Source organism: Trachurus japonicus, chromosome 15 (assembly GCF_045865225.1).
Source record: "Trachurus japonicus isolate A0001 chromosome 15, Traja_1.0".
Taxonomy (NCBI): domain Eukaryota; kingdom Metazoa; phylum Chordata; class Actinopteri; order Carangiformes; family Carangidae; genus Trachurus; species Trachurus japonicus.
In genome coordinates this window covers 22,824,547-22,848,121 of record NC_140921.1, presented here as the reverse complement: position 1 = coordinate 22,848,121, position 23,575 = coordinate 22,824,547, and the positions used below count along the sequence as shown (strand labels likewise).

The 23,575-nt window shown below is 42.0% G+C and overlaps 1 protein-coding gene across 1 annotated transcript in view; it reads left to right on the top strand.

Annotated features, from left to right (window-relative positions):
- Positions 1-23,575, top strand: part of adgra1b (adhesion G protein-coupled receptor A1b) — a 168,714-nt gene that overhangs the window by 16,989 nt on the left and 128,150 nt on the right. Inside the window, exons 3-7 of the mRNA XM_085800555.1 lie at positions 11,052-11,123; positions 13,258-13,329; positions 13,520-13,591; positions 14,543-14,706; positions 23,055-23,268. Coding sequence (XP_085656681.1) covers positions 11,052-11,123; positions 13,258-13,329; positions 13,520-13,591; positions 14,543-14,706; positions 23,055-23,268 — 594 coding nt within the window. The remainder of the gene's footprint in view (positions 1-11,051; positions 11,124-13,257; positions 13,330-13,519; positions 13,592-14,542; positions 14,707-23,054; positions 23,269-23,575) is intronic.

The window sequence follows — 23,575 nt, the reverse complement described above, 5'->3', positions numbered from 1 at the left end:
GACTGCCTGCCTGCCTGCACGGCTGGCTGACTGACTGGATCTGAGGGTTGCGGTGAAGTGGCAGCTGATTGACAAGCTTAATAACGTATGTGCATGTGTATGTGTTTGCGCCACTCCTGCTGCAGCTGTGGACTCAATGTACCTCGACAAACAGAGCTTTTGGGGACGGGAGTGGAAACACAGTAAATCCCAGAGCACAGAGTTTGTTTTCTTTTATATGAAATGGAAATTTTCATTAAAGAGTTATTTTATCCAAATTACACAACATATTTTCTTATTCACCACTGCTGGGATTTGACCATGCAGATAATTTGGCTTGGATATCTCCTGGTTTTAAGACATTTTTCTACCTCCACCCCAAGGCTGTGCAGGTGGAAGGACTTTCACTGCTCACACAATTAAAATAAAAAAGTTGCTACAGCCATGCTAATAGCTCAATAAGGTGCAGAAAAATCAGAATTTTCACCAGATGATGGCCCTAGATGAAAACTTAAAGGACCACCACGGATGTTTCATAGCATCCCGAGGCAAGCATGAAGGTCTGTACAACATTTCAGGGGAATACATCCAATAGTTGTTGAGACATCTTAGTTTAAAGCAAAGTGGTGAACAAACTGACACTGACATCCCCAGAGCCATGCAGCTAGTGTGAATAAAAAATCAATAGCAATGTGTTTTTCTAGTGAGTCACTTTGGATAAAAGCATCTGCCAAATGACTAAGTGTAAATGTAAATGTGTTTTTCCAGTTATTCCCACTAGTTATTCTAGATAAGGCAGTTTTCATAAAGGAACTATATACAGTATGTTTACTTTGGTAGAAAGTAGCCACAGAGGAAAACGTTGACAGCATTTCTCCTCTGTGGGCAAATTACGCAGCTGTGGTGAAGATGTTCTGATTTTTAGCCCCTAACATGGGTCAATTTTTTAAAAAGAGCTGGATCCTTATATTTCCCACAATGCCACGAATAGCTTCTTTTTTGTTAGATCCTCCCTGCATTCAATAAATGCCCATATCTTTCAAACCCCATGCTCCAGAAGCTCCTACAGAACCACAAAAGACATACCACTATTTTCAGAGGCTGAGTAACTCTCCTTGTGACGGATAAACTGACCTTTATGTGTAAAATCTGTGGAGTGCCTCTTCAGCTGTAATATTTCAGCACTGTGAGTACCACAACTGGAGTCCCATCCACCCTCACTGGATTGAGCAGGAAGCATTTTTTCCAGCAATGCAGCTTACCAAACCTCTGTAGGTCCGCCCTGATACTTATCACCATCACCTTGATGCTCATGTACTACTCAAAAGATAATTAACAAGTGTATTAATTCCAAAATGAAAACACTTTACAAGTGATTTGCCTCTATAGCCTAGATTGCCTCCTCTTAATGGAGGCTCCCTGTATGTTGGATGATGGCCTGAATCGCCCCATATGGACACAAGCCCATTACCATCAGCAGAACTGGGTCCCACGGGAGGAAAAAGCCGGAACAAAGCCCATCACTGTTCTCCGGTCAGGACACCGAGTCTCGCTTTTGCCTCTTCATCATGGGTTTCCCACCGCAGAAAAACCCTCAGCGTGTGAAGAATCTGTGTGAAACAGAGGAGACTGACTCCCCTACAGATTATTCTGAACATCCGGTATCATGTTTTTATTAGATATATTGTATTGAAATACATTAAATTGAGCAAAATAAGATTATTATCATTACTAGACCTACAGAGAACATAGCCACAGCCTGAATCAGGTTGAATGTAGAGTATAGGGTGCCGCAGGCGGTCTGTACACTTTTCACATCTAGGATTAAAAAAACAGAGGATTAAATGAAACAGATTGATTTTACTTTCACACAATATGACTTTAACTTGAAACTACAGAATTATGCGATATAACCATAAGGTACAATTATTTTCAGTCTGTAAAATTTACTCACTGCTCTTGAAATGAGCAGGCGACCAGCACACAAACTGACTTTACAGTAGTGGTTATTTTTACAGTCACAGTGGTGGATGTGCCAGTGCTTATATTCTTAGCAGACTCTCTAAATGTTTTTTTATTGAAAGTAGTGGGTCTGTTTTTTCATCTGTTTGACCAGACGTTATTTAGCCTGAGGAATGTGGGGACAGGCTGAGCAGACGGAGCAGACTGAGCGGACCTCGGCGCAGGACGCCATCAGAATTCCGAATGGCGTCTGCGATTGCTCATTCTGAAAAGCAGATGACAGGAGGCGTGAGGAAGGCGTCCTTTAAAGTTTTTGCAACTCCTGTTGTTCCCAACAACAAGTTGACGTTTATTCAGTCTTCCTCGTGAACGCATCTCCTTGGGAGGTGATTGATGAGGGTGTGGCAGATCGCTGAAGGACGCATCCTCCTGTCTGGTTGTGCATGAGAATGGCTGACGGAGGTGAAGTCCAGACTCGGGGGGAGGTGGGGGGGAGCAGAGTGCAGCTGACATAAGCTTCCTGATCATGTGATCGTAAACCAAACTGACCCCGGGGGTTACACTCAGTCGTTCAAAGGTCAGAGGTTAGTGGCTGGGACATCAAGAGAAAAAAAAATCACAATATCATTGATCAATAATACTTCTATAAAACCGAGCGCTCAGTTCAAGAGTTTAAATGCATATCAGTGTGTCACTTCTGTCAATATCCTTATGTAATGATGTCAGTGTAAAAAATAATGTTCCCTTCTGAGATGTCTCATTATAAACAAGAGAAATTAAACGTAAAAAGAGGAGTTTTTTCCTCTCATAGTCAAATTATGACCCATTTTATTTTACATCCTTTACAATCAACATGCACATCAGTTAAAAACACTGAAATGATGCAGTTAGTTTATATGAGTAAACCCCCGGTACTAACTACCTTCTCTATCTTCTGTGCACAATTAATCTATAATTACATCATAATTCTATTTACATTGATATTCTGCTTCGGTGCTCATACTCTGCAGCTGTTTGCCTTCACGACTGTTTGTTTTTGTGGCTGTTCGTAGAGGTCGTCTACATTTTCCAGATTTTACTTTCTCACATAAAACGCGTAGCTCTTTATTTCTGTTTACCTAAGACAAGACACAAAGTAAGATGAGGCCTGAAAGAGATCAAAGCGAAGCCTTGAAATATGAATGATTTTATTGTTATTTTACAGAAGGCCATTGCTGGGTCACAGTTGAGGCGAAACATGTGCGCGCCATGGGTGTGACCGATTCACTGACCAAGTTTGGAGAGACGGAGGAGACACATTTCTCCTTCTGTCCCTCCTCTGCTTCACTTCACTGACGCTGTTTAGTCACGCATCGTCTCCTACAATTAAAAAAAAAATGGCAGATGGATGCTGTAAACTCCATCATAATTTAAGAGAAACATTTATGATATTCATTTGCGGCTTGGGAGCATTGGGAGTTGTTTCTTTTTTTGTTATGTTATGCTATTTAAAAAATAGCAAGAGAGCAGCAGGGCTCGGATCAAAAGCAGCTCTTAGAAGAATTTGTTTCACACTCTCCTTGACCTTTTGCTTTGTTCTGATAGAAATATCTCACACTGATGAGAACAGTAGCTCCAAAATAGGATACAGTTGCGGAACTGTTAACAAAGTAAATCTTTGTCACAGTGCAGGCTCCCTCAGAGCCTTTTCTCTACATGCTGAGTGTCTATTGGTTTCATTTGACTGTTTTAATTTTGTCAGTGTGGGCTGAAATGAAGGTGTCTTCGCATATGTGACTGGCGTTCTGTTCTTCTGAGGCAGATGTGAAGTCTAAGAAAATCACAGTAAATACCCTGTAAGCGCTGCTCATCCACCCACTAGGAATAAATTGCACTCTAGAGGTATTGATGCACAATTGCTCTAAGACGCATCTTTGCTTTAAAAACCGCTGTAAAAACCGCTTTAAAAACCGCTACAGTAAATATACTGTAAAGATAAAAATAATAATAATAACGTCAGTATTTATGCAAAATATTCCCTGCATAACATTGACGAGTGTTGACTGTTTCAAATAGGCTTTTTGATTGTGCTGTGTGTCTTGCCAAGAAGGTTGAATAATTAATTTAGGCCCACAGGTCCTGTATGTAATATTTTCATAATCCAGACGCACAGAGAGGAAGGTCCATTGCTGTTTGATGCTCTGGCAACAGTAGCTACAAGGCTGTCACAATGCCTGTCAACACATATTTATTTACAACCCAGTAAGTGGTTATCTGTCTCGGTGAGTGTTTGCTGTAATTCAGAGTGTGTGGCCAGGCCTTCCCTCAAAGCATCTGCAAACTGACCCATGAATATTTAACATGTGAATAAATGGTTTTAATAAACACATCCCACATTAGCATCAGAGTTGGTGCCAGTGTACATTACATTTAGTCAATTTCATGACAGAGCCGGTTAGAGTTTTAACTGGAAGGAGGAGAGAGGTCGAGGAAGGAATTTGCCGCGTCATTTTCAGGTTTCTGAATGGTGAAAAACATAAAACTGACTAATGTCTTGAATATCTGGCCAACCCAGGTGTGTGTACAAGCAGTTCAATATGACACATAGCTACATTTCATTATTAGGTGACCTCAAGTTTCCTTTGTGATTATGGATGGATCAAAGGAGGAAGTCAGGTGACGTTTACAAATCATCAGGTCGTGGAGGTGGATGGATTATTGAAATGTACTGTTTCCCTTTGGAAAGTGATATTCATCCTTTTAGCCATGTGTTTATTGTTGTAACCATGGCAATGAAGGTCCTCTAACCTTGCAGTACTTATTGTCTCCAAAACCACAACCTTTTCCTGAACCTGGACAACCATACAACCCAACAAAACCATCTATTGTTGTTACCATGAAGACAAAGGTCTGTTAACCCGAAGTATTTATTTTAATCCAAATCACAACCTTCTCTGAAAACGTATCCAGTAGCTTTTGGACTTAAATCTAACAAAGCCAAACTTGTTGGAATATTGTCAACGTGATGACAGTGTTCTGGTACATAGACTATATATGAAGGTAGACGCAGCCTCCCATAGGTTTCTGAAGAGCAGTTTTGAAGGTCAGAGTGAGCTGCTCTGTTGTTTTTATTGTGGTAACACCTGACTCTGCCCATTTTTGGATTGGCCAAACATAGGGCATGAATGCACATTTGGAACAAGCATAAGCCTCCTCTACCTGACACTCAAAGTGTCCATGCCCTCAATTTTGCTGAACTTTAGGCCTTACAAAATTTTAAATGGTGACTAATAAAAATTTATTGAGACCAAAACCATTTTTTCTTAGTAGGCATATTTATTTCTGCTGTGGAGTTGTGGGCATTTTAACACTCAAGTCAATGAAGAATTAACTTTTTGGCTTTTGGAGCCAGCTTCAGATTGACATTCAAAGTGCAGCTTCTGGCACCTCTGTATTGGTGTCATTTTCCTAGGCCTGGAAGTTGGTGTTTGGTCTGGAAATCCTGCTGCTCTTAGGCTCCTATGGGTTGTATATCTGAGATGTTCAAAGTTGTTTAGATTGGTGCTGGTTATGGTATCTCCACTCAGGCTTTGACTACTGCTTATTTTCATTGTCAAATAATCTGTGAATTCCTGTCTTGAACCATCATTTAGTCCTCTCGATTGTGAACAAGAGTCTAAGGCCAAGCTAGCGGCAGCGTGTGTTAAACACACAGCGCAGCTGAGCTTGATGGAAATGTTATTAGTTTAACCACCCGTCCAATAGGTTTTGAGACGTTTCACACAAAACCACAAATGTGAACCTCATGCTGGCATAAAACTCAAGAGGAAAAAGCTCTAGTTAGAATGAAAGTGAGTTGTATTTATCCTCTGGCCAGTGGCCACCATGAATGTTCGCGCCAAATTTCATGGCAATGGTAACTGAGATATTTCACAAAAAGTGTGTCCTCGTTGCTCTCACCTGGTGGTTGGCCCTCCGACACATCGTTGGCAATAAACAAGGTGCCTTTGATGCACTGATTTCAACAGAACATGCTGCTGAGAAACATGACGAGTTGTACCAATGAATATATGTCATCGTCTCATTTCAGTAAGTGCGCGTACAATGGAATTCATCATGCAAGCATCACTTTCCATTTGGATGAGTGCCCAAGCAGCTGCAGGAAACGTCACTTTTATTTGCTTACGTACTTGATGTGGAATTTGACCTTTAGTGAATCTGATGGTATTTTGATAATAATATCAGCATTGAGATCCATTTAATGAGACTAACCGTGATTAAATACTGTTGGCTATCAAAAAAACAACAACAACAGTCCTCTGTCTACAGGCGCTGCGTTGAGCTTGTGTGGTCTGGCCACTGTCATCTTTTCGCAGTTGTGCTCAGTGAGCGTATGTGTGTGTGTGCACGTGTCCATATCAGTGTGGCCGTGTGATGTGGTAATAATCATCTGGATTCAGGGAGGAATCTGCCCATTAGTGTCACATAGTGAACAGGCTGATATCCTGAGGGTCACATGGCTTGGGAGAAACTGAGCCTGCAAAGATATACAGTGCAGTTTAAATTAATTGGGAAGCACTTCAGTAGCTTTTCAAACATTAACCACAAATGGTGGAGTTTATACTGAGGGTTGCTCCCGCTCTTCAAACACACAGGGCTGGGGGAGTAGAAAATGGTTATTGTTTAAACATTCATCTCATTTGAGCTGCTCCAGCTGTATCTACAGCGGATATGTGGGGCAAGGCTCCCCAAAGGTAGTTATCATTTGTTTGTATGTGTGTGTAGCATAAATTCTCAAATTGTGGCCAGGGCCTTTGTTTACCTCAAGTGAAGAGAAAACCAGGTCTTTATTTTAGACAGACCATTATCAGAGTCGGTACTCTCCCCTGCCCTCCACGTATATTTAATATACTGGAGTAACAAGACTCCTTTGTTTTGTTGATTTGCACCACTTTGCTCTACATGATGTTTTTGCAGTTTTCCTGCCACTATACTGTACATCCAGCCATACAGTTCAGTTCAACATATCTGTTTTATATTAAAAACCTCAGGTGGCAATGTCTTCTTCCTGGAGGGACGATATTGAGAACCACTGCGAGTGTGTACACAGGAAGCGTAGAGCTTTATTACCAGCAGCATGTCAAAATACAACTAAACAATCAGACTGGGAAACTCAAAGTGCGGGCACTCATTGAAATAATTTAGAGCTCTCGTCTGTGGGACTGCCGCTGAAAAACACACAACCCCTGCTGGTCAGTAATCAACTTAACAAGATAATACTTCTTAAGTGGGAGAATAGAAACAACCTCTCAACAGCAGAGTGGCATCAATGACTATGTGAACACATCTCAAAATAGAAATACAGATTAACTCCATTCTCACCAACATGACTAACATCCAGCTGCAACTCTATACACACATATACCCAGACATATCCACATTCACTTACCATAACTGACAGAACATTTATTTACCTACTGTAGGTTATCATTATTGTTGTTGTTGATAGTATTATTTTTATTATTGTTCACAATATCACAGCCTTTCTTTTTAATTATAATATTACATAAGCCCTGCTTTAACACTGACTTATCAAATTACAGCATTTTCAGCTCCAATTGTTCATGTGCCACTGAAAAACAAAAAAAAGGAATTGAAGATTATGCTAAATGTTAAACTGGTAGTTGAACATATTCTTTGGGCCTTTATTTGAGTGCTTGATGTACGTATAGGTATGTATGTGTATGTATATATTTCTTTTTTTGAGAATTCATGGCTTGTACGCATATAAGCATGTGCTGTACTATTTGTGAAGCGGTGCAGTTTTGACGGACAGGTGAAATATGTAAATGGGGATCAGTCGAGGACCACCCTCGCTCAACGTGCACTGGGATGTCTTCAGCTCCTCGTCACCCTGACCAGGCTACGCACTTAAGAGAATGGGTGGGTGGAAATCCACCTGACTGAGGGTTCTGATAACCGATGTTGAGGATTTTGAATGTAATGACTGATAATGAATGTGCATGCCAAGGTGAGAGCAGCTGTGGACCACTGAATAGTTTATACACCTGATCATGTGTGCATACGGAGGTTTAGAGAGATTGCAGAGAGGGAGACCTCTAGAGGTCATGACCATCACTGCTACTTCTTCCTGTATGTAAAGTGGGTGTTGCGCCTGGAAAAGACAAGAAACAGACAATAAGTGTGTTTCTATAATTGTTGAATCTGAAAACTGGAAGCCCACTTAGGGGTCCGTGGCACTACCAATCACCAAACATCACAGACAGACAGGTTAAAAGGCTGTTTGAGGGTTAAGATATGGTTTTAGTGTTATAGGTTTAGGATTGCCTTAAGGTTAGGGTTATGGTCCTTCAGTTGTGATGTCTAAGGTTAAGGTAAGGGGCTACAGTGAGTCAACGCTTCATGTTGGTGACCCCACAAAGACGGCTGTATAAACATGTGTATGTGTGTGTCATCATTGGTCCTGGAGAAACCTGCTGTAGTGAGAGCTGCCACAGTGTCCGTCTCTGACAGATTTTACCATGGTGACAGCAACACAAACTACGAGATCCATGAGCACTGAGTGCGTGTAGAATGTAGTAATGACTACTGAGCACTAAAGGGTCCACATATATTTTGCTGAGGATCCACATCAAAACAGCAGTGGAAAATCCACTGAATCAAACAGGACTCCTGTGCTACAACAGTGCAAACATCACACTATGATGTATGCTGTGCAAATAATTTGCGCAAATGAGTTTGTTTCATCCTGTTTGGAGTGTGGATGTGTGCAGCTCACTGACAGAGGACACTGGCGATTGTGCCAGACAGTTAGTCACAGAGAAGGATGCTAAATTCACTTTCAAATAGTTTCCTCTGATTGTTGAAACTTTTTGGCACTCATCCTGTCGTATTATGTAGAAGACCCCACCCGTCTGGAGCCCCAGCAGTTTAACACACAATCATAATTTATGACATATATTCACAGATTCTCGTTGGCTCAGGTCTGTTGACTATAAAAGGTTGTCGTGTTGCCCAGGATGCCATCATTTGTTTTATACAGCTTTTTAAAAATTACCTCATCCATGGCCACAGTGAAATAAACAAGGATACAGTTGACACCTAATAACAGGACTAGAGTATAATCGCAAAAAGTCATGTATCGAAGATATTCAGTGACAATTCAGTGACATTCAAGATTGTTTCTGCTGGTGTTTGCATGTGCTGCAGAACTGGATTCAGCCTGTCTTGATACATGTGCACTGGCACATTTCCTGTATGTGGACTCCCTGAGCATTGACTTCTGACCCTTGGTTAGGCAGTCAGTCGATAAGGTGGAAAGTTTTGAACACTCAGCAAATTCAGAGACTGTACAGCAGCAGATCTGCAAGACGCTTCCAGGATAAAAGGAGGTGCTGCCGGCACAACGGGTGACCTTTTGACCCCCACCCTCCAACCGCTCCTTTGTAGCGTTTTGCTCATGATCAAAGACGAGTGTAGATGAGAGAGTTGAGGTGAGAGCTAGCCACCGACTGACCCGACTGGACCGGGAGGTCAGTCTGTTAGAAAGGCAGCGTGGCTGCTCCTTGTGAGGTGGGCTGCACCTTTTTTATCGTGTGAATCACAAATCCTGGAAAGTCTCATTAGTAAATCTGATTGTGAAAATTCAACAGAAATAGTCAGTTGTTGGTTCAGCTCTGTGTTCAGATGATGAGGTCAATTAATTCAAATACCAGATCAAGAGAAATCTTCGGGATAGCTTCTTCAATCAGAACAAAAGAAAGAAAAAGAAGGAGGTGCATAACAATTACACATTTCCACATTAAAAGTCTGCCTACAACCTGGTTGGAGTTCCGTGTTACAGAGTCCTAATGCTGCAGACAATGTGTTTTAACCATGTAGCAAACAATTTAATACAAGTCACAGATCATTAACTTCAGATGGGAGTCATTTATCTGCTGCTAATGATGGCTTGTCTTCTGTATGTGTAACTAATGCTTTACATCAAGCAAATTAACAGCAGTTACTGTAACACAACCACAGTTGAGGCTTTTCAGACCATGTACGAGCTGCGCTGATTACTGTAGGGCTCCTGTGAACCTCTCATCCTGTAGTGAATGTGGTGTGGTGAGTTATTTAGTCTTTGCATTGTTAGGTAAAAGGGAGCATTTTGTAACCAAACTGTCCCTCATGTCGAATAAACAGAGTTCTAGCATTACTTTTATTTTCACTTTGGGACAATGACTGTGGTGCTGATAGTTATATTGCTCTTGTTTTGTTTCTGTTGGCCCGGCCTTGATTCGGCCTGTGGGACTGTTAATTTAAATAACATAAAAAAGAAAAGGGGGGGAAAAAATTGGGAAACATTGTTTCTCACATTTTGGAAACGGTGCTACCTTTCTTCTCATTCTGATCACACTGGACACACAGTGCAGAGTTAGAGGAAACCAGGGACACAATTTCAGGAAGTTTTCTTTGGCTTGTAGAGAAAACCAGAGAGGAGATTTTTCTGAGATCCATTTTTAGTAGCGTCAGAGGTTTTGGGGTATAGGCAGCGGGGGCGGACAAGGAGTGCCTGCCTGAAAACCTCAACATGTGTGTTTTTGCCTCTCGTCTGGATGTGGTCTGGGTCTTAAGTATGCAGGAAATAGTTTGTGCTGTCCAGCTAACAGGTGCAAGCTTATTCATTAATGAATGGCCCCAGAAATTTTTGAATAATATATGAACAATGGTAATGGTTTTAATTCCAAATTTATTCAAGAGTAAGACGAGCTGGTTGTTGGAGTTCTCTTATTTTTAATATTCAGCTCAAAGCTGTCCTCATGCTACTGTAGACTTCAATTTTCCTCTTTCCTGCAGCTTGAAAAACCGAGTCGTTTGCCTTATTCCCAGCTGATAGTGAACCATTATTGTGGAGACTGCATGCTGTGAGCAATATAAACATCCTCATGCGCGTTTTGAATCAATCGCGTTTCCTTGGAAGGCGCTGGTTTATACAGGCAGCAAAGGATGCAAAGCAAGAGCTCAAAAACAATGTCTAGATAGATAGACAGATAGATAGATAGATAGATAGATAGATAGTCAAAGTTAACTGTTGCTAACTTTCCTTTTCTCTGTCTTCTCTTCTCCAGGGACCTGAAGAATAATTTGATCAGCACAGTGGAGCCCGGGGCCTTCCGTGGTCTGCTGGCTCTGAGGAGACTGTAAGTGTGATGAAGCCTTGTAATAGGCTTCTCCAGGGGACACGGGGACAAGTCCTCTGGTTTTAGAGACAACGAGTAGGAGTGTCTTAACTGCAGAGTGAGGGGAGTAGTGAAATGTTTAACTGAGGCAAATGTGCTGAAACTACTACTTCAGGCTTTTGTGAACTTTCATTATCCAGACATATCTAAGAGGAGCCCTTTTTTAAGCAGCACCCTCCATCATGTTAATACAACCAGACACATTCACAAGTGGGAGCTGCCCGCTGTGATTTGGGAGGGTTTCATGTTTTGCCAGAGGGCACATCAGCTGTAGAGGTTAAGGAAAGGGAGAGCATTTGTCATTCACTTCCTCTGCTCAGTATTTGAGGATTAGAACTACTGACCTTCTTCTGCGGCTCCATCCACTTGTTTTTATGCACATTTTTAATTTAAGCATAAAAAAAGTTGGAAAAAATCAATAAATATAAACTAACACAAAAGTTTTCAGCTTTGCCTGATGTTGGAAAGTAAGTGTATAGATAAAAGTTCAATAGGACAAAATGCAATGGAAACAGATTCAGTGGATAAATCATGACGTAGGCTAATGAGGCATGTGACTTAAATGACCGTTGAGGCTCCCCCTCCACAGAGGAGAAGGAAAACAGTGGCAGATGAAACAGACTGTAACGTTCCTCAGAATTAATGAAACCGTTTGAGGTTTGAACGCTGCTCTTTTAATTATGTCATCTTGTTGCGCCAGTTTATTACCACCCAACCAGAAAATTAGCACCAACAGCTGTTTATCATTGCACCCCAACTTGTAATAATCACATTATGATTTTGTACTCGGTTGCTTTAGACGTAACCATTACGTGACATGACAGTTGGTTACTGTACATAGCTTAATGTAGCTACTCTTTGCCAACATAAATACCACAGGGAGACGCCCTACTGTATAAACTGTCACAACCCTCAGGGTAAGAATCAGGGAGTTAGAATTAGCCGAGCTACTGTAGCACTATTGCTAGTGACCTTATCTGCTGTCATGCTGACTGACCACTGTTGGCTTACTGTTAATTTGACAATGTTTTATGAGGTAAGATGCATTGATACCTAGGTTCAAATAGAGTTTTGGACTGGGACAATTACTTGTTGTCCCTTTTTCATTTTTCACTGCACAAAATGAAAATGTGCCTGCTTTGGCCTTTGGCTGACACCGCTTGCCATGTGATCTTAACCTTTGCAGGCTGTAGAAGGTCAGCCCTGGCCACCATTACCTGCCCATCAAACCACTCCAAGCCCAAACCTCAAGTGTTTTGAATCGAGGAAGGCTGTCTTTTCTTGCTTAACAATTAAAGTTTTATTTGTAAAAGGAAGCAAGTGCTGCTTCTGTGTGTGTGTTTTCTAATTGACAATATACAAAGTTGGCCTTTGAAATGACATAAAACATTGAGCACTGCAAATGTATTTGCAATGCAAAGCATTTCCCCCTTCATTTGATAGACTCCTCAACTCAAGTGATTTTTTCAATGATTACTCTCATCCTGTTTTCTACATATAGGCTTCAGAGTAAGTGACATGATGCAGCCTGATAGTTAGTGGGATCAGGGCTGGCAGGGATGCAAGCAGTGCGTTATCCAAGCTGATTCGGGGCGCGTGTGCGCCAGGCTCGGGGAGCAGCAGAGTGCTAATTTAAGTGCTCCCCAACTGGTCATTACTCGAGTGCTCTGCTTATTTTCCCACAGCTGCTCCAGCAAAGCAGCTCTTTAATTACAGAGTGCGAGGGCATGGAGCCACGGACGCGACAGCGCTCAGCTACTTGCATACGGAAGCCTGCTGTGTGTGTGTGTATGTTGGGGTTTGTGTGCCAGCAATAGTTATGTGAGGAGTTAAAGGTTGAAAAAGGTCAGGACAGATATTTCTGGAAGTTGAATTGATAAAGGAACATGGCACTGGTTTACTAACACATCATTGACAGCTCTTTAAGGTCCCTGTGTTTTAAGAAGCCAGGCATGCATGAAACACACATAGACACATTTTTACTGATGATTCCTATTTTGTTCTGTCTCTTGTCCTGACAGTATCAGTAAAGATTTATATTTACCACATGAACAGCTGGATGTTCTTCCCACTTTACCTTTTTTTCTCCTTATAGGGACCTATCCAACAACAGGATTGGCTGTCTCTCCCCTGATATGTTTCTCGATCTGGGCAACCTCTCAAAATTGTGAGTAATCCCTAAATTGAAAACATGAATAGCCTTGCTTTATGCTCAATTTGCACGGTATAGAGAATATGGCGTTTTTTGATATAGCCTTAGTAATGCATAACAAAATACGCAATTTGGTTTTGGTGAGTGGTCTGTTTCTGAATGAATGTCTTTGTGTGTGTGTGTTCTCTATTTTTTCCACAAACAGGAATTTATCTGGAAACATCTTCTCCACGCTGACCGTGGGACTTTTCACGCACCTCGTGGCTCTCAGAGTGCTGTAAGGCAAACATTTACCTTCTACACACATGTAACCATAATATATTCAGTTATCTTAAAGCAGAAGTAAGCGATCTGGTCGTTTTGGCTAATGCTGCGTTCCAGGCAGGCTTTTGAAACCGTAAATTACAGCTTCAAGTCACGACTTACGACTTTGTAGCGTTCCAGGCAACCCACTCGTGTTTTTCCGACCTGTTTTACCTGTGAAAGTCACTATAACGGTCACTTGTAACTTCTGACCCGTGAACACTTCACAGGTCGGAAAAACACGAGTTACGAGTTGCCTTGAACGCAGCATAACTTCTTGTCAGCCGATGGAGTTAGCAGCCCCCGCCCTGGTCATGGATCTATTGGTCCTCGTCCCTACGTCACCACATTCACGCGCATCCCTTGGCTGCACACACAGCCCTTCATGCCGTTCTCTCTCCTCATTGGATAAAACTTGTAGGATACGAGAAAAGCTTTCTCCTCGGCCCGTGTTTCGGTCCAAACACTCTATGTAAGTGATTGCTGTCGGAAGATTTAACTATTTAAGACTTATATTAACACAAAAATATCGCTTACTTCTGCTTTAACATGTGGTTAAAATAGATAAATCAAATTAAAACACATCTGTTATTGTTCAGTATAGAGAGGCAAGGGTAAAAGTGAGAAAGTCCCAGGCTGTTTTCACTGCAGAGACCTTCGAGAGGCACAGGTGTAACTAATGACATTAAGGATGTGTGTTCCACCAGGTGAGCAGTAAGCCTGGGAACTGGCACACACAAGCTGAAAGAAACCATCGTTAATTTTTATCAATTACACCTGTGTTTTCCTGCAATCACATGTCAGAATGCCTGCTGTGACAGCCGCCTACAGGATTAAAGTAATCAGTGTAGGGTCGCTGAAATACGGTAACACAAAGGAAAGCAATCTGTTTCTGTCTCACTGTACGTCGGTATTTCCCCATCAGGCACTTCCACACCGAGACTTTGTTCTGCGACTGTCAGCTGAAGTGGCTGCTCCTCTGGGCTCGGGCCAACTCGGTGAGGATCGGCAACGACACGGTGTGTGTGTTCCCCACCCACCTCCACGGCCTGGAGTTTCGCAACCTACGTGAACAACAGCTCAGATGTGGTAAGGACTTGTGATAAGACAACAATTTGTATGTCTTCCTGTTGCTACATAGCCAGCGTTAGAATTTATAGCTTTTTACCCACCAGTATAGAAGAAATGTGAGTTTAATAGTTCAGTAGTTAACACTGTTGACTATTACATCTTGCTGAAGTTAGCGTGCTAACCAGCTAACAAATCAACCAACACCTGCTCCTGGAAACAGAAAACTTTCCAATAGCTCCATACAGATGTAAATTGAAAGCAACACTATGTAGTTTATCGGCCTTTAAAAAATGTTTCTAAACTCATTCAAGTGGTAGAAAAACGGTTAATAAGATGAATCATGCCGCTGCTGCAGCCTGAGCAGGGTCAACAGCACTATGCAACACCCCCCCCCCCCTCCCCAAACACACAATCTGCCGTGAAGGTGAAGAATGCGACTGCTTTACGAGCATCCCCAGGGGAGCACAGTACGTGAATTTGTTGATGGAGCTGGTGCCGGAGGAAAGCAAAGAGGGTTTCGTCTGAGGAGGCGAAGAAAGCGAGAAAGTGATCGAACACGAACCTAGACAGTGTTTTGTGTGTTGCCGGAGCTCTGAAGGGGAGGCTGGTCAGCCATGCGTCCCAGCACAGGGTGCTCGTGTCTGGGTTAGAGGAGCAGGGAGAGATGGCTTGAGTTTGAACAAAAACCGACCCCCCCTGTAACTCTGACTATAGGGGAGTCAGATTCTGGTGGCGAGTTGGAAACTTCTACAACACCAGTCCGATATTTGGGCTATCAATGTTCGGAGACTATATAGTGTTGCCTTGAGGAAAATGAGGGAGTTAAATGAAAGAAAGGAGAAGAGGACCTCAGGGGGGCCTGCATTTTAAACAAACCAAAAGCAAGGACAAATACTAAATGCATATCTGTTATCAGAATAAATTTATGGAATAGCCTTGATAATGAATTAAAATTATGTACAACTAGTACCCAATTTAAAAGGATGTTTAGAATCAATGTATTGAATAAATATTTAGCACTAGGATAAAGTAAATAAATTATTATTATTAAAACAACGATTCTGCTTGTTTTGTTTTGATATTACTTACTTTACTTTTCAGTTGTAATCTTCTCACAATTTTGTTTTGTTTATGTAATCTTTCTTCCTGTAAATAGGGTAGGCATAAATAAGCTTTGCTTCTGCCTACGCCTTTTCGACCATATTGAACATGAAATACTGATTTGTTTGTGTATGTTTTATGTTTTGTTGAATGGACGAATAAATTACTTAGTACTAAAAAAAAAGGAGAGGAAAGGAGACGAAAATAATGTTCTTTGGCAGCTACAGAAAACAAATTGTCAACATGTCTTCCTTAAAACATCTTTTTTTTCTATAGCCAACGTTAGCATTTACTGTTGACCAGTATAGGAAACATTGTAAGCTCAATCTCACACATTATGTCATTACTCACCGTCTCAAACAGGGGAATAAAAAAATACAGTAAAAACTTCCCTGTAAGAGGCTAGCTACCCTCAGCCTGGTCGGCCCATTTCCTCACTTACTACTCCAGACTATTCTAACCTCTTGTCTGTTAAATGAACAATGGTTGATTGTCTTGGTGTAACTTTACAAATACAAACAAAAAGCTCCCTTAATTAGAAATGTTGGAAATACATTATTAAACAACATGCATCCTTACTGTTTCTCTTGCGTTAGACTGGATTTGTAGCATCAAAAATGATACTGTCCACACACAATGCTCTACATAATTAGCATTTTTGTTAATTAGTTAATTAATTCATTCCACCTGGCATCCCAGATGTAAATTAGTCCTTGAGTATGAGGCTAGAATTATTAAATTAAAAGAAATAGCAGGTCCCTGAGTTCTGAAATCAACTCTCTTACAGACTTTGTCGGGTGGGAAGTATTTGAAAACTTATTTCCCTGGAGGGGACATATTCTCACAATGTTGATTTTATCAAGCAAAACAATGGCAGAATACAGTAGGAGACATCAGAATTATTCTTTCTTTCTTTTATCATTCACAATTGGCTGCAGGGGCATCGTGATTTGTCTGATTTGAAGATAAGCAGTGTGCAATTGTCTGTTTTGAAGAGAAAATAAAATACTATAATGAATTATGAATGCAGTAGGGAGAACAGAGTAACTGATAGTGAAGTGGAGCTGGTTTGTGACGGCACCATGCCTATGTTTTTCTATTGGGTGTTGGTAGATGAACTGCATCGTGTGTTACCTTTAAAGTAAAGCTTTTTTCTTGACCCCAGCTTGGAACCCAGAGTCCGAGTCAGAAGAGAAGTTTAACAAAGTGTAACTGAGGAAGTTATTGTAAACCTTAGAACCTGAGATTACTGGAGAGAGTGGGATTGGCAGCAGAGAGGGGAACTGGGCTGGACTTGGGGACAGACACTGAGCTGGCTGGCTCCTGGTTGTCAGGCTGGACTTCATACACAAATAGAGCTGAGTTCTGGCGTGCAGGCATAGGTGAATCTGGAGGACAGGAAACAATAGTTTGCAGTACAGAAGTGTGTGTGTGTGCAGGTGGTTTGGTCTGGAAGGCCTTAACCAACAACACACACATGCACGCACATGCACACACACACACACAGAGGGAGGTTAAAACAGCAGGAACACAAGGGGGAATGAGGCAAAGCTGATACCTAACCATGAAATTCCTGCATTTTCCAATGATAACAGAAAATCTACATAAAAGTCGACATGTCTAAAGATCAATTCATGCTTTGATTTGCTAAAACAAAATGAGAAGTCAACAAACCTCCAACCCATAAATCCCTGATTATTATTCCTTTTTTGATTGAGCACATTTTAAAGGGAAGAAGCTAATGTTTTCAGACCTCAAGGCTAGATTGACTGGGCATTTTGCAAAGCTCTGAAATCTGCAAGATAAGGGATATCTTTATACTTTAAGAATGCCTCCTGAGACTTCTCATTAGCAAGAAACAGTTTAATGTCACTAACATCACATTTTCAAGTGGTTAGCACAATGAGAATGTGATTAAGTAGATCTATGCTGATAATAGTTTCCCCATTCACTGTTATCTCCCTCCTGCTGTGAACTGTTTGACAAGTCTAATATAAAGCCATGATTTAGTGCAGAACTGCCAGCCAGAAAACTCCAGGTTGCATCTAATAATGCAGTCTTGTGTGATCTTTTCCCTATTATGTAGCACCTGTGTTTGGAACAGCATGTGCTGTAAAAGACAGGTGAAGGAGCGTGTGCTACAGAGGTTGCTAGTTCAAATCCCTAAATCCCTAAATCTGTGTAGGGAAATGAATTTGCTTTGCCCTCCCAATTCCACTGTCAAAGACCTTTCAGTAAAGCACGTAGCACTTGAGCTGGTGGTTGTTCTTCTTAAGTAGCTCAGTAGCCAGTGGTAGAGGACTAAAGTTGAACTGGGCAGATGCCAGGTGTGAAGATGTCTGAATATGCAGCGAGCGGTTGCTGGAGAAGATCAGGCTCGCTCAGCAAAAACTTCCCTATAATTACAGTTTTGCATAGTGGGGGGTCCTCCGTTTGAAAACTACACAGCATGGTGTGTATTTGCCCTGACCTACAGCAGAGGAGCAGAAAAACAAAAGCAAGAAGGAAAGAGAAAAAAAGATGTTTGGATTGTGAGACTAAAACTTTTGGATCCAATGTTTAGTCTTGAGATGCCAGTGGAGTTATGTGTCTCTAAACTCAACTAACTGTAAACTATGATTACAAACTATATTTACATCATTTACACAACTGTGGCAAAACAATATCTCTGCTAGTATTCATTAACAGCAAGTTGCCTACAGTTGCACGTCAGTAATGAAAACAAACATACAACATTATGTACCCAACAAGGCTCTTAACACATGAGAGGAAGAATAGGAGGCCTTCAGCAGCTCCAAGGCTTCTCCATTGCTGAAAATCCAGACCTAGACTATGGAAGAAATTGAGACTTGGACTTATCTGCTGGGACCAGATGCATGATTGGCAGGTGTAAAGACACTGATGGAGAGAGTAAAAAATGGTCAGATGGCCTGGTGTCTGATCCCAGGTTGTCTTCACCTGAATGTGGTGTTCTTCACTGAGCTTACTGTCCTGAACACCAAAATATCTTACATCTTTTACCATATCTTTACACAGATAATAGTATTTTTGCTTCTATATTGTTTAAAATCTTGTGAAGGGTGTCTTTTAGACCACATGTAAGTGTGAAGACTAAAAAATTAAAACAGAAGTTGTTGCAACATGTTGTGTATCGGCAGTGGGCGCATCAAACTGAGTTTTTAAGCAGAATAAAATGGCCTCTTCCCTGACTAGAACCTGTAAGCTTTGTGAAGAGAAATCCAAGAGTCTTTACTTTCTTTTCTCTGAAAGACTGGTTACAGACAGGCAATCTCCCCCTGTCTCCCTCCCCGTCTCCCCTCCAATGCTCTATCTCCATGCTCTGTGCCACGGTCCACAGGGAATTGTATCTCATATGTGATAGAATCATCCTCCTCTTCTCCTTACATCTGGTTGACGCAGGGGATATTGCTCTGGAATGAGAAAATCATTGGTTAGTGGTGGAGAGGGCCTGTGTGTTTGTGCATGAGTGTATGTGTGGAGTGAAGGGATCTTATGTGGCGATGCTCAGCATGCATGGTGCTAAACCGTTTGCAGAAAACTAATGAGGAGAAAGTGTCTCAGTCTGCTGCTTGTACATGTTCCACCTCCTGCAGTTTGTGTGTTTGAATACACAGACGGTGTTGTCCTGAGATGTCTGTACCTCAGACTTTCAGAGTTATTCTATGTAATCCTAATTGTGTGTGTTTTTCATTTACACAGAACAATCCAAAGCAATTACAGGGTAATTCTGTGCAGTGTGTGGACAAAGAGCCATGAGTGGAATCCAGTGGCAGGACGAGGAGAGCTGCTTTCAGGCCTTAAAGCATCCATTATGGGATTACAATGATAACGTTCTGGGCTTCCTGCTCTTGCCATGCTTGGATCCATCTGCCTTTCCACAGCACAACTCCATCTCACAATACATTATTCACTCACTTGACAACAAGCAATTTTCAATTGGATACAGAGTGTGGTGCTCTAGCAACCATATTTCTAAATGTTATTTGATGATTGTTTTTTCCATATGGTTTCACTTTGTCATACACTGGCTGAGGGGTGGATGGGTAGTGCTCAGAACCTTAGTCTAGCTCCTCGTTATCAAGAAAAATGATGGGATGGGATGAAAATATCCCTCTTCCACACTCACATGCCATTGAAATGTTAATATTTCTTCGTTGAGATTTCCCTCTTTGTTTTCATGAGGCTCTGTCATAGAAGATGCATCTGTTTCTTTCTCCAGCGGCTTCAGTGTGATGGGTAGCAGATGTCTGCACCACACATTCCAGCGCTGAGCTCTTGTCCCTCTTCTGATACAGGTCAGGTACTGCCTGCAAATGAGGGGGAATGGAGGGGCGCTTGCAGCTTCCTGCCAGGATCAGGTGCTTCCTGTGTTGAGGTTAGAGCAGGCGTCTGTTTTACTCATCTAGCCACAGCCCTCTGGTTCTTTAACACTGCTGGGACGAGAGCCACAGAACAGACTTCAAGTGTGGAGCTCACATGACATATTATACGCTGCAGGACAACCCTCTGCTTTCTATAGCACTATTTATTGCATGATGACACAGCTGTGCAATTGCCCTTTATCGGCATTGTGTCATTAAATTAAATTTCACGTGCAGGGCTCAAGTCTTTTAGCCCGTGGTGTGCCTCTAATAATTTAATGATATAAAAATATCATCAAATATAACTCAGCATAGTCTGTCATATTAGTCTTTGAAGTTCAGCCACACACCTCCTTTTAAATAAGGTTCTTTGAGGAAGGGATAATGAAGTGACTCTGGAAACACATACAGGAGACACTGAGCATGAGAATATCTGCTTATTTCATTTCATTAGCTGTGGTGGTTTGGATCAAAGTCGGGATTGAACAGTTAAACCTTTACCATGTGTGAGTGAAGAATGAGCAGGAAATAAACCTTATAGCAGAGTATTCAGTCATATGATAGGTTGTGATAGGTACCATCATACTGTAATAGGCACAGATAAATATTGAACACGGCTTGTACTGGCATGTAAATAATAGTAGGATTAATTACTGTTATTTAATATGTTAATAACTTAGGAAATCTTTCATACAGTAGATTAATGATTTGAATTTGCATTTGGCCAATCCAAGTCCCTGTTCTCTCTCTGTGGGCTGGCCTGTCAGTTTTTAAATGACACACTGTTAACATGTAAATTTACATATACAATTAAATACAGTTGCATTCATCAATAGTCTTGTATTGCAAAAACATCTTTAATGAACAATAACAGTTAATGCTAATCATGGTAACACATTACCTTCACTCTAGTGTTTCACAAAAAGAGCCACCATGTGTTTGGCCAGAATGAGCTTCAGTGAATCAGGTTGAGTCTGTTATCAATAAAAAAATAGACTGGATTACTTTGCTGTAAATGATTTGTGCGATGGAAATCTGAATCCAAAGTGATTATGATGGATATAAAACGGACCTAGATTTCATTAAAAAGTTCTTGAGTATATTTTAAAGAACTTCATATTTGATTGAACGTTATTGTAATGATCATTGTGGGGATGCACTCCAGGCTCCATTTTAAATAGACGACTTGCACCAGTTAGCTGTATCCTAACAGGGCTCTGGTGTTTCACAGACTAAGCCACGCTGCTAATGAACTCTCCTACTTACACACACACACTCACACACACACATCATCATCATGCCTCTCCCCCTGTCTCCATCTCTCTTTCTTCTACAGTCACACACACACGCACACACAACCAATAACTGCATTTTGCTCTGGCACTGTCCAACAGCCGAAGGCAAGCGGCCACACTCTGATCCTTGGCTCAAAGCGTTGTTTCAACAGTATCAGCATCAGCCAAGTCAACAGTCAATGGCCCCCATGCTGTTTCTGCTGTGTGTCACCCGCAGGAGATAACAAAGCCTGGGCTACTGTTGCTGTGGACTATCACAGTCTTACCACTCTAACAGGGTCAGCTCGAGTAATTACACAGAGATGTCGACAAGGAAGATCCAATATTAGTGACAGACTTTTAATGTTACTCTCCAAAGCATGGCACTTTTGATTATGCACCTGTGATTATGAATCACTTGTATAGAAAATTGAGGTCAAAGCCCTGCATGTGTTAATAGCTGCGACTGCTTTAGTGGCTTCTTTAATACCATCAACAATCATGCAAACTCTCACTGCTCACTTGAAGTGTTCCATCGTGGACTTTTGACGTTCAACCACATCGCCCAACATGGATCAGTGTATTTCCCTCTCAAACTGATGCATGAAGCAATAACAGACTTTATGACTCTTGTGTCGAATTGCCTGTCAGACGGCAGCGACATCCACAGCCGATTGGAATACAAGCGAAGGCAAAGTGCTCGCCTGGGCTGCTCTTTGGAGCATGTCCAAGGAAATGTCTGGCCTCGTATGTGCAAACATGCTCTGAAGGGGATTCTGTTAGCTGGCAAGGTGCTGGGCTCATCCTGGATCCAACAAAACCACATGGCCACTCCACACTCACCGACGGGGATACAGCTTCATGGGTTCAGCATGATCGAAGTAATTTAATTGTCTTATATATCCCGCATATATACCTACAATGTGATTAGATTGATTGGGGATTAAGGGATTTTCACTGAAAATCAAACTCCCCTCTCATGTTCTGGCACTGGACTAAAAGACTCTCCCTTGTCTTCTAATCTTATCCATACTGTCGGTGTATTCTCTGGCAAAAAGGCTCAAGGACTGCTAGGTAAGTAATCCTATCACTGGCGTTGCGGCAGGCGTCCACTGTGAACATGTAAGGAGTCAAGGAGAGTCCAGGAGAGCGCTCAAGGCTGCTCTCCTTTATCAGCTGCTGTTCATCTCGCTCAGCAACAGCAACAACATGTGGGAACGACGGGGGAGGAGTGCGACCTTGACAGAATGGATTTGTGCATGTTTGTGTGTGTTGACAGTGTTTTCGGGGCATGCACATGTGTTTGTGTGCGGAGGTGCATTTGGTAAGAATGTGCGTGTCCATGCCAGGGTGTGCAGGCGTGTTATGAGACTCATTTGATTCCACTCCATGCATGTAATGCTGCGATTCTACATGTTAACACTTCTGGCAAAATGGACAGAATCATATAGAACGCCCATCCTGTAAAAGCTCCGTCCTCTCTCCTTTTCTCTCTCAAGGATGGAAGAATGACCTCCTCACTCTTCCTCTGCCTTCCCACCTCAGGAAAAGGGGGGGAGGGAAGGTTTACAAGCTGACCTTCCTGTTTTATTCTCTCCTCATCTTCCAGATGGACCTCTGGAGATGCCCCTCTTCCAGCTCATCCCGTCTCAGAGACAACTGGTTTTTCGTGGAGACCGGCTCCCCCTGCAGTGCACCGCCTCCTACGTCGACCAATCGGTGGACCTGCGATGGCGTCACAACGGCCACACTGTGACCACGCAGGAAGACCGGGGCGTGTATGTGGAGGAAACCCTGCTTCACGACTGCTGCCTGCTGACCAGGTACAACACTGAGGCGAGAGGAGGGAGGGAGGGAGGATGGAGGGAGGGATGTGAGCTGGGAGCTGATTAGCGGTTGACTGGCCTGTTGCATGGACACATGTACACACACGCTGAAGGATGTTTGTAAGTCAGGTCGAAGCACACAAGCAAATAAGCGGCTCCATAAACAGCTTCATCATGGTTCAAAGCAAAACAAACACACGTGCTGCTGCAAACAATTTAGAATATACACACGAACACACACATTTTCATTCATTCAGCACAGGCATGTTTGCGGGGGATTAACATATACACATGGACTCACCCG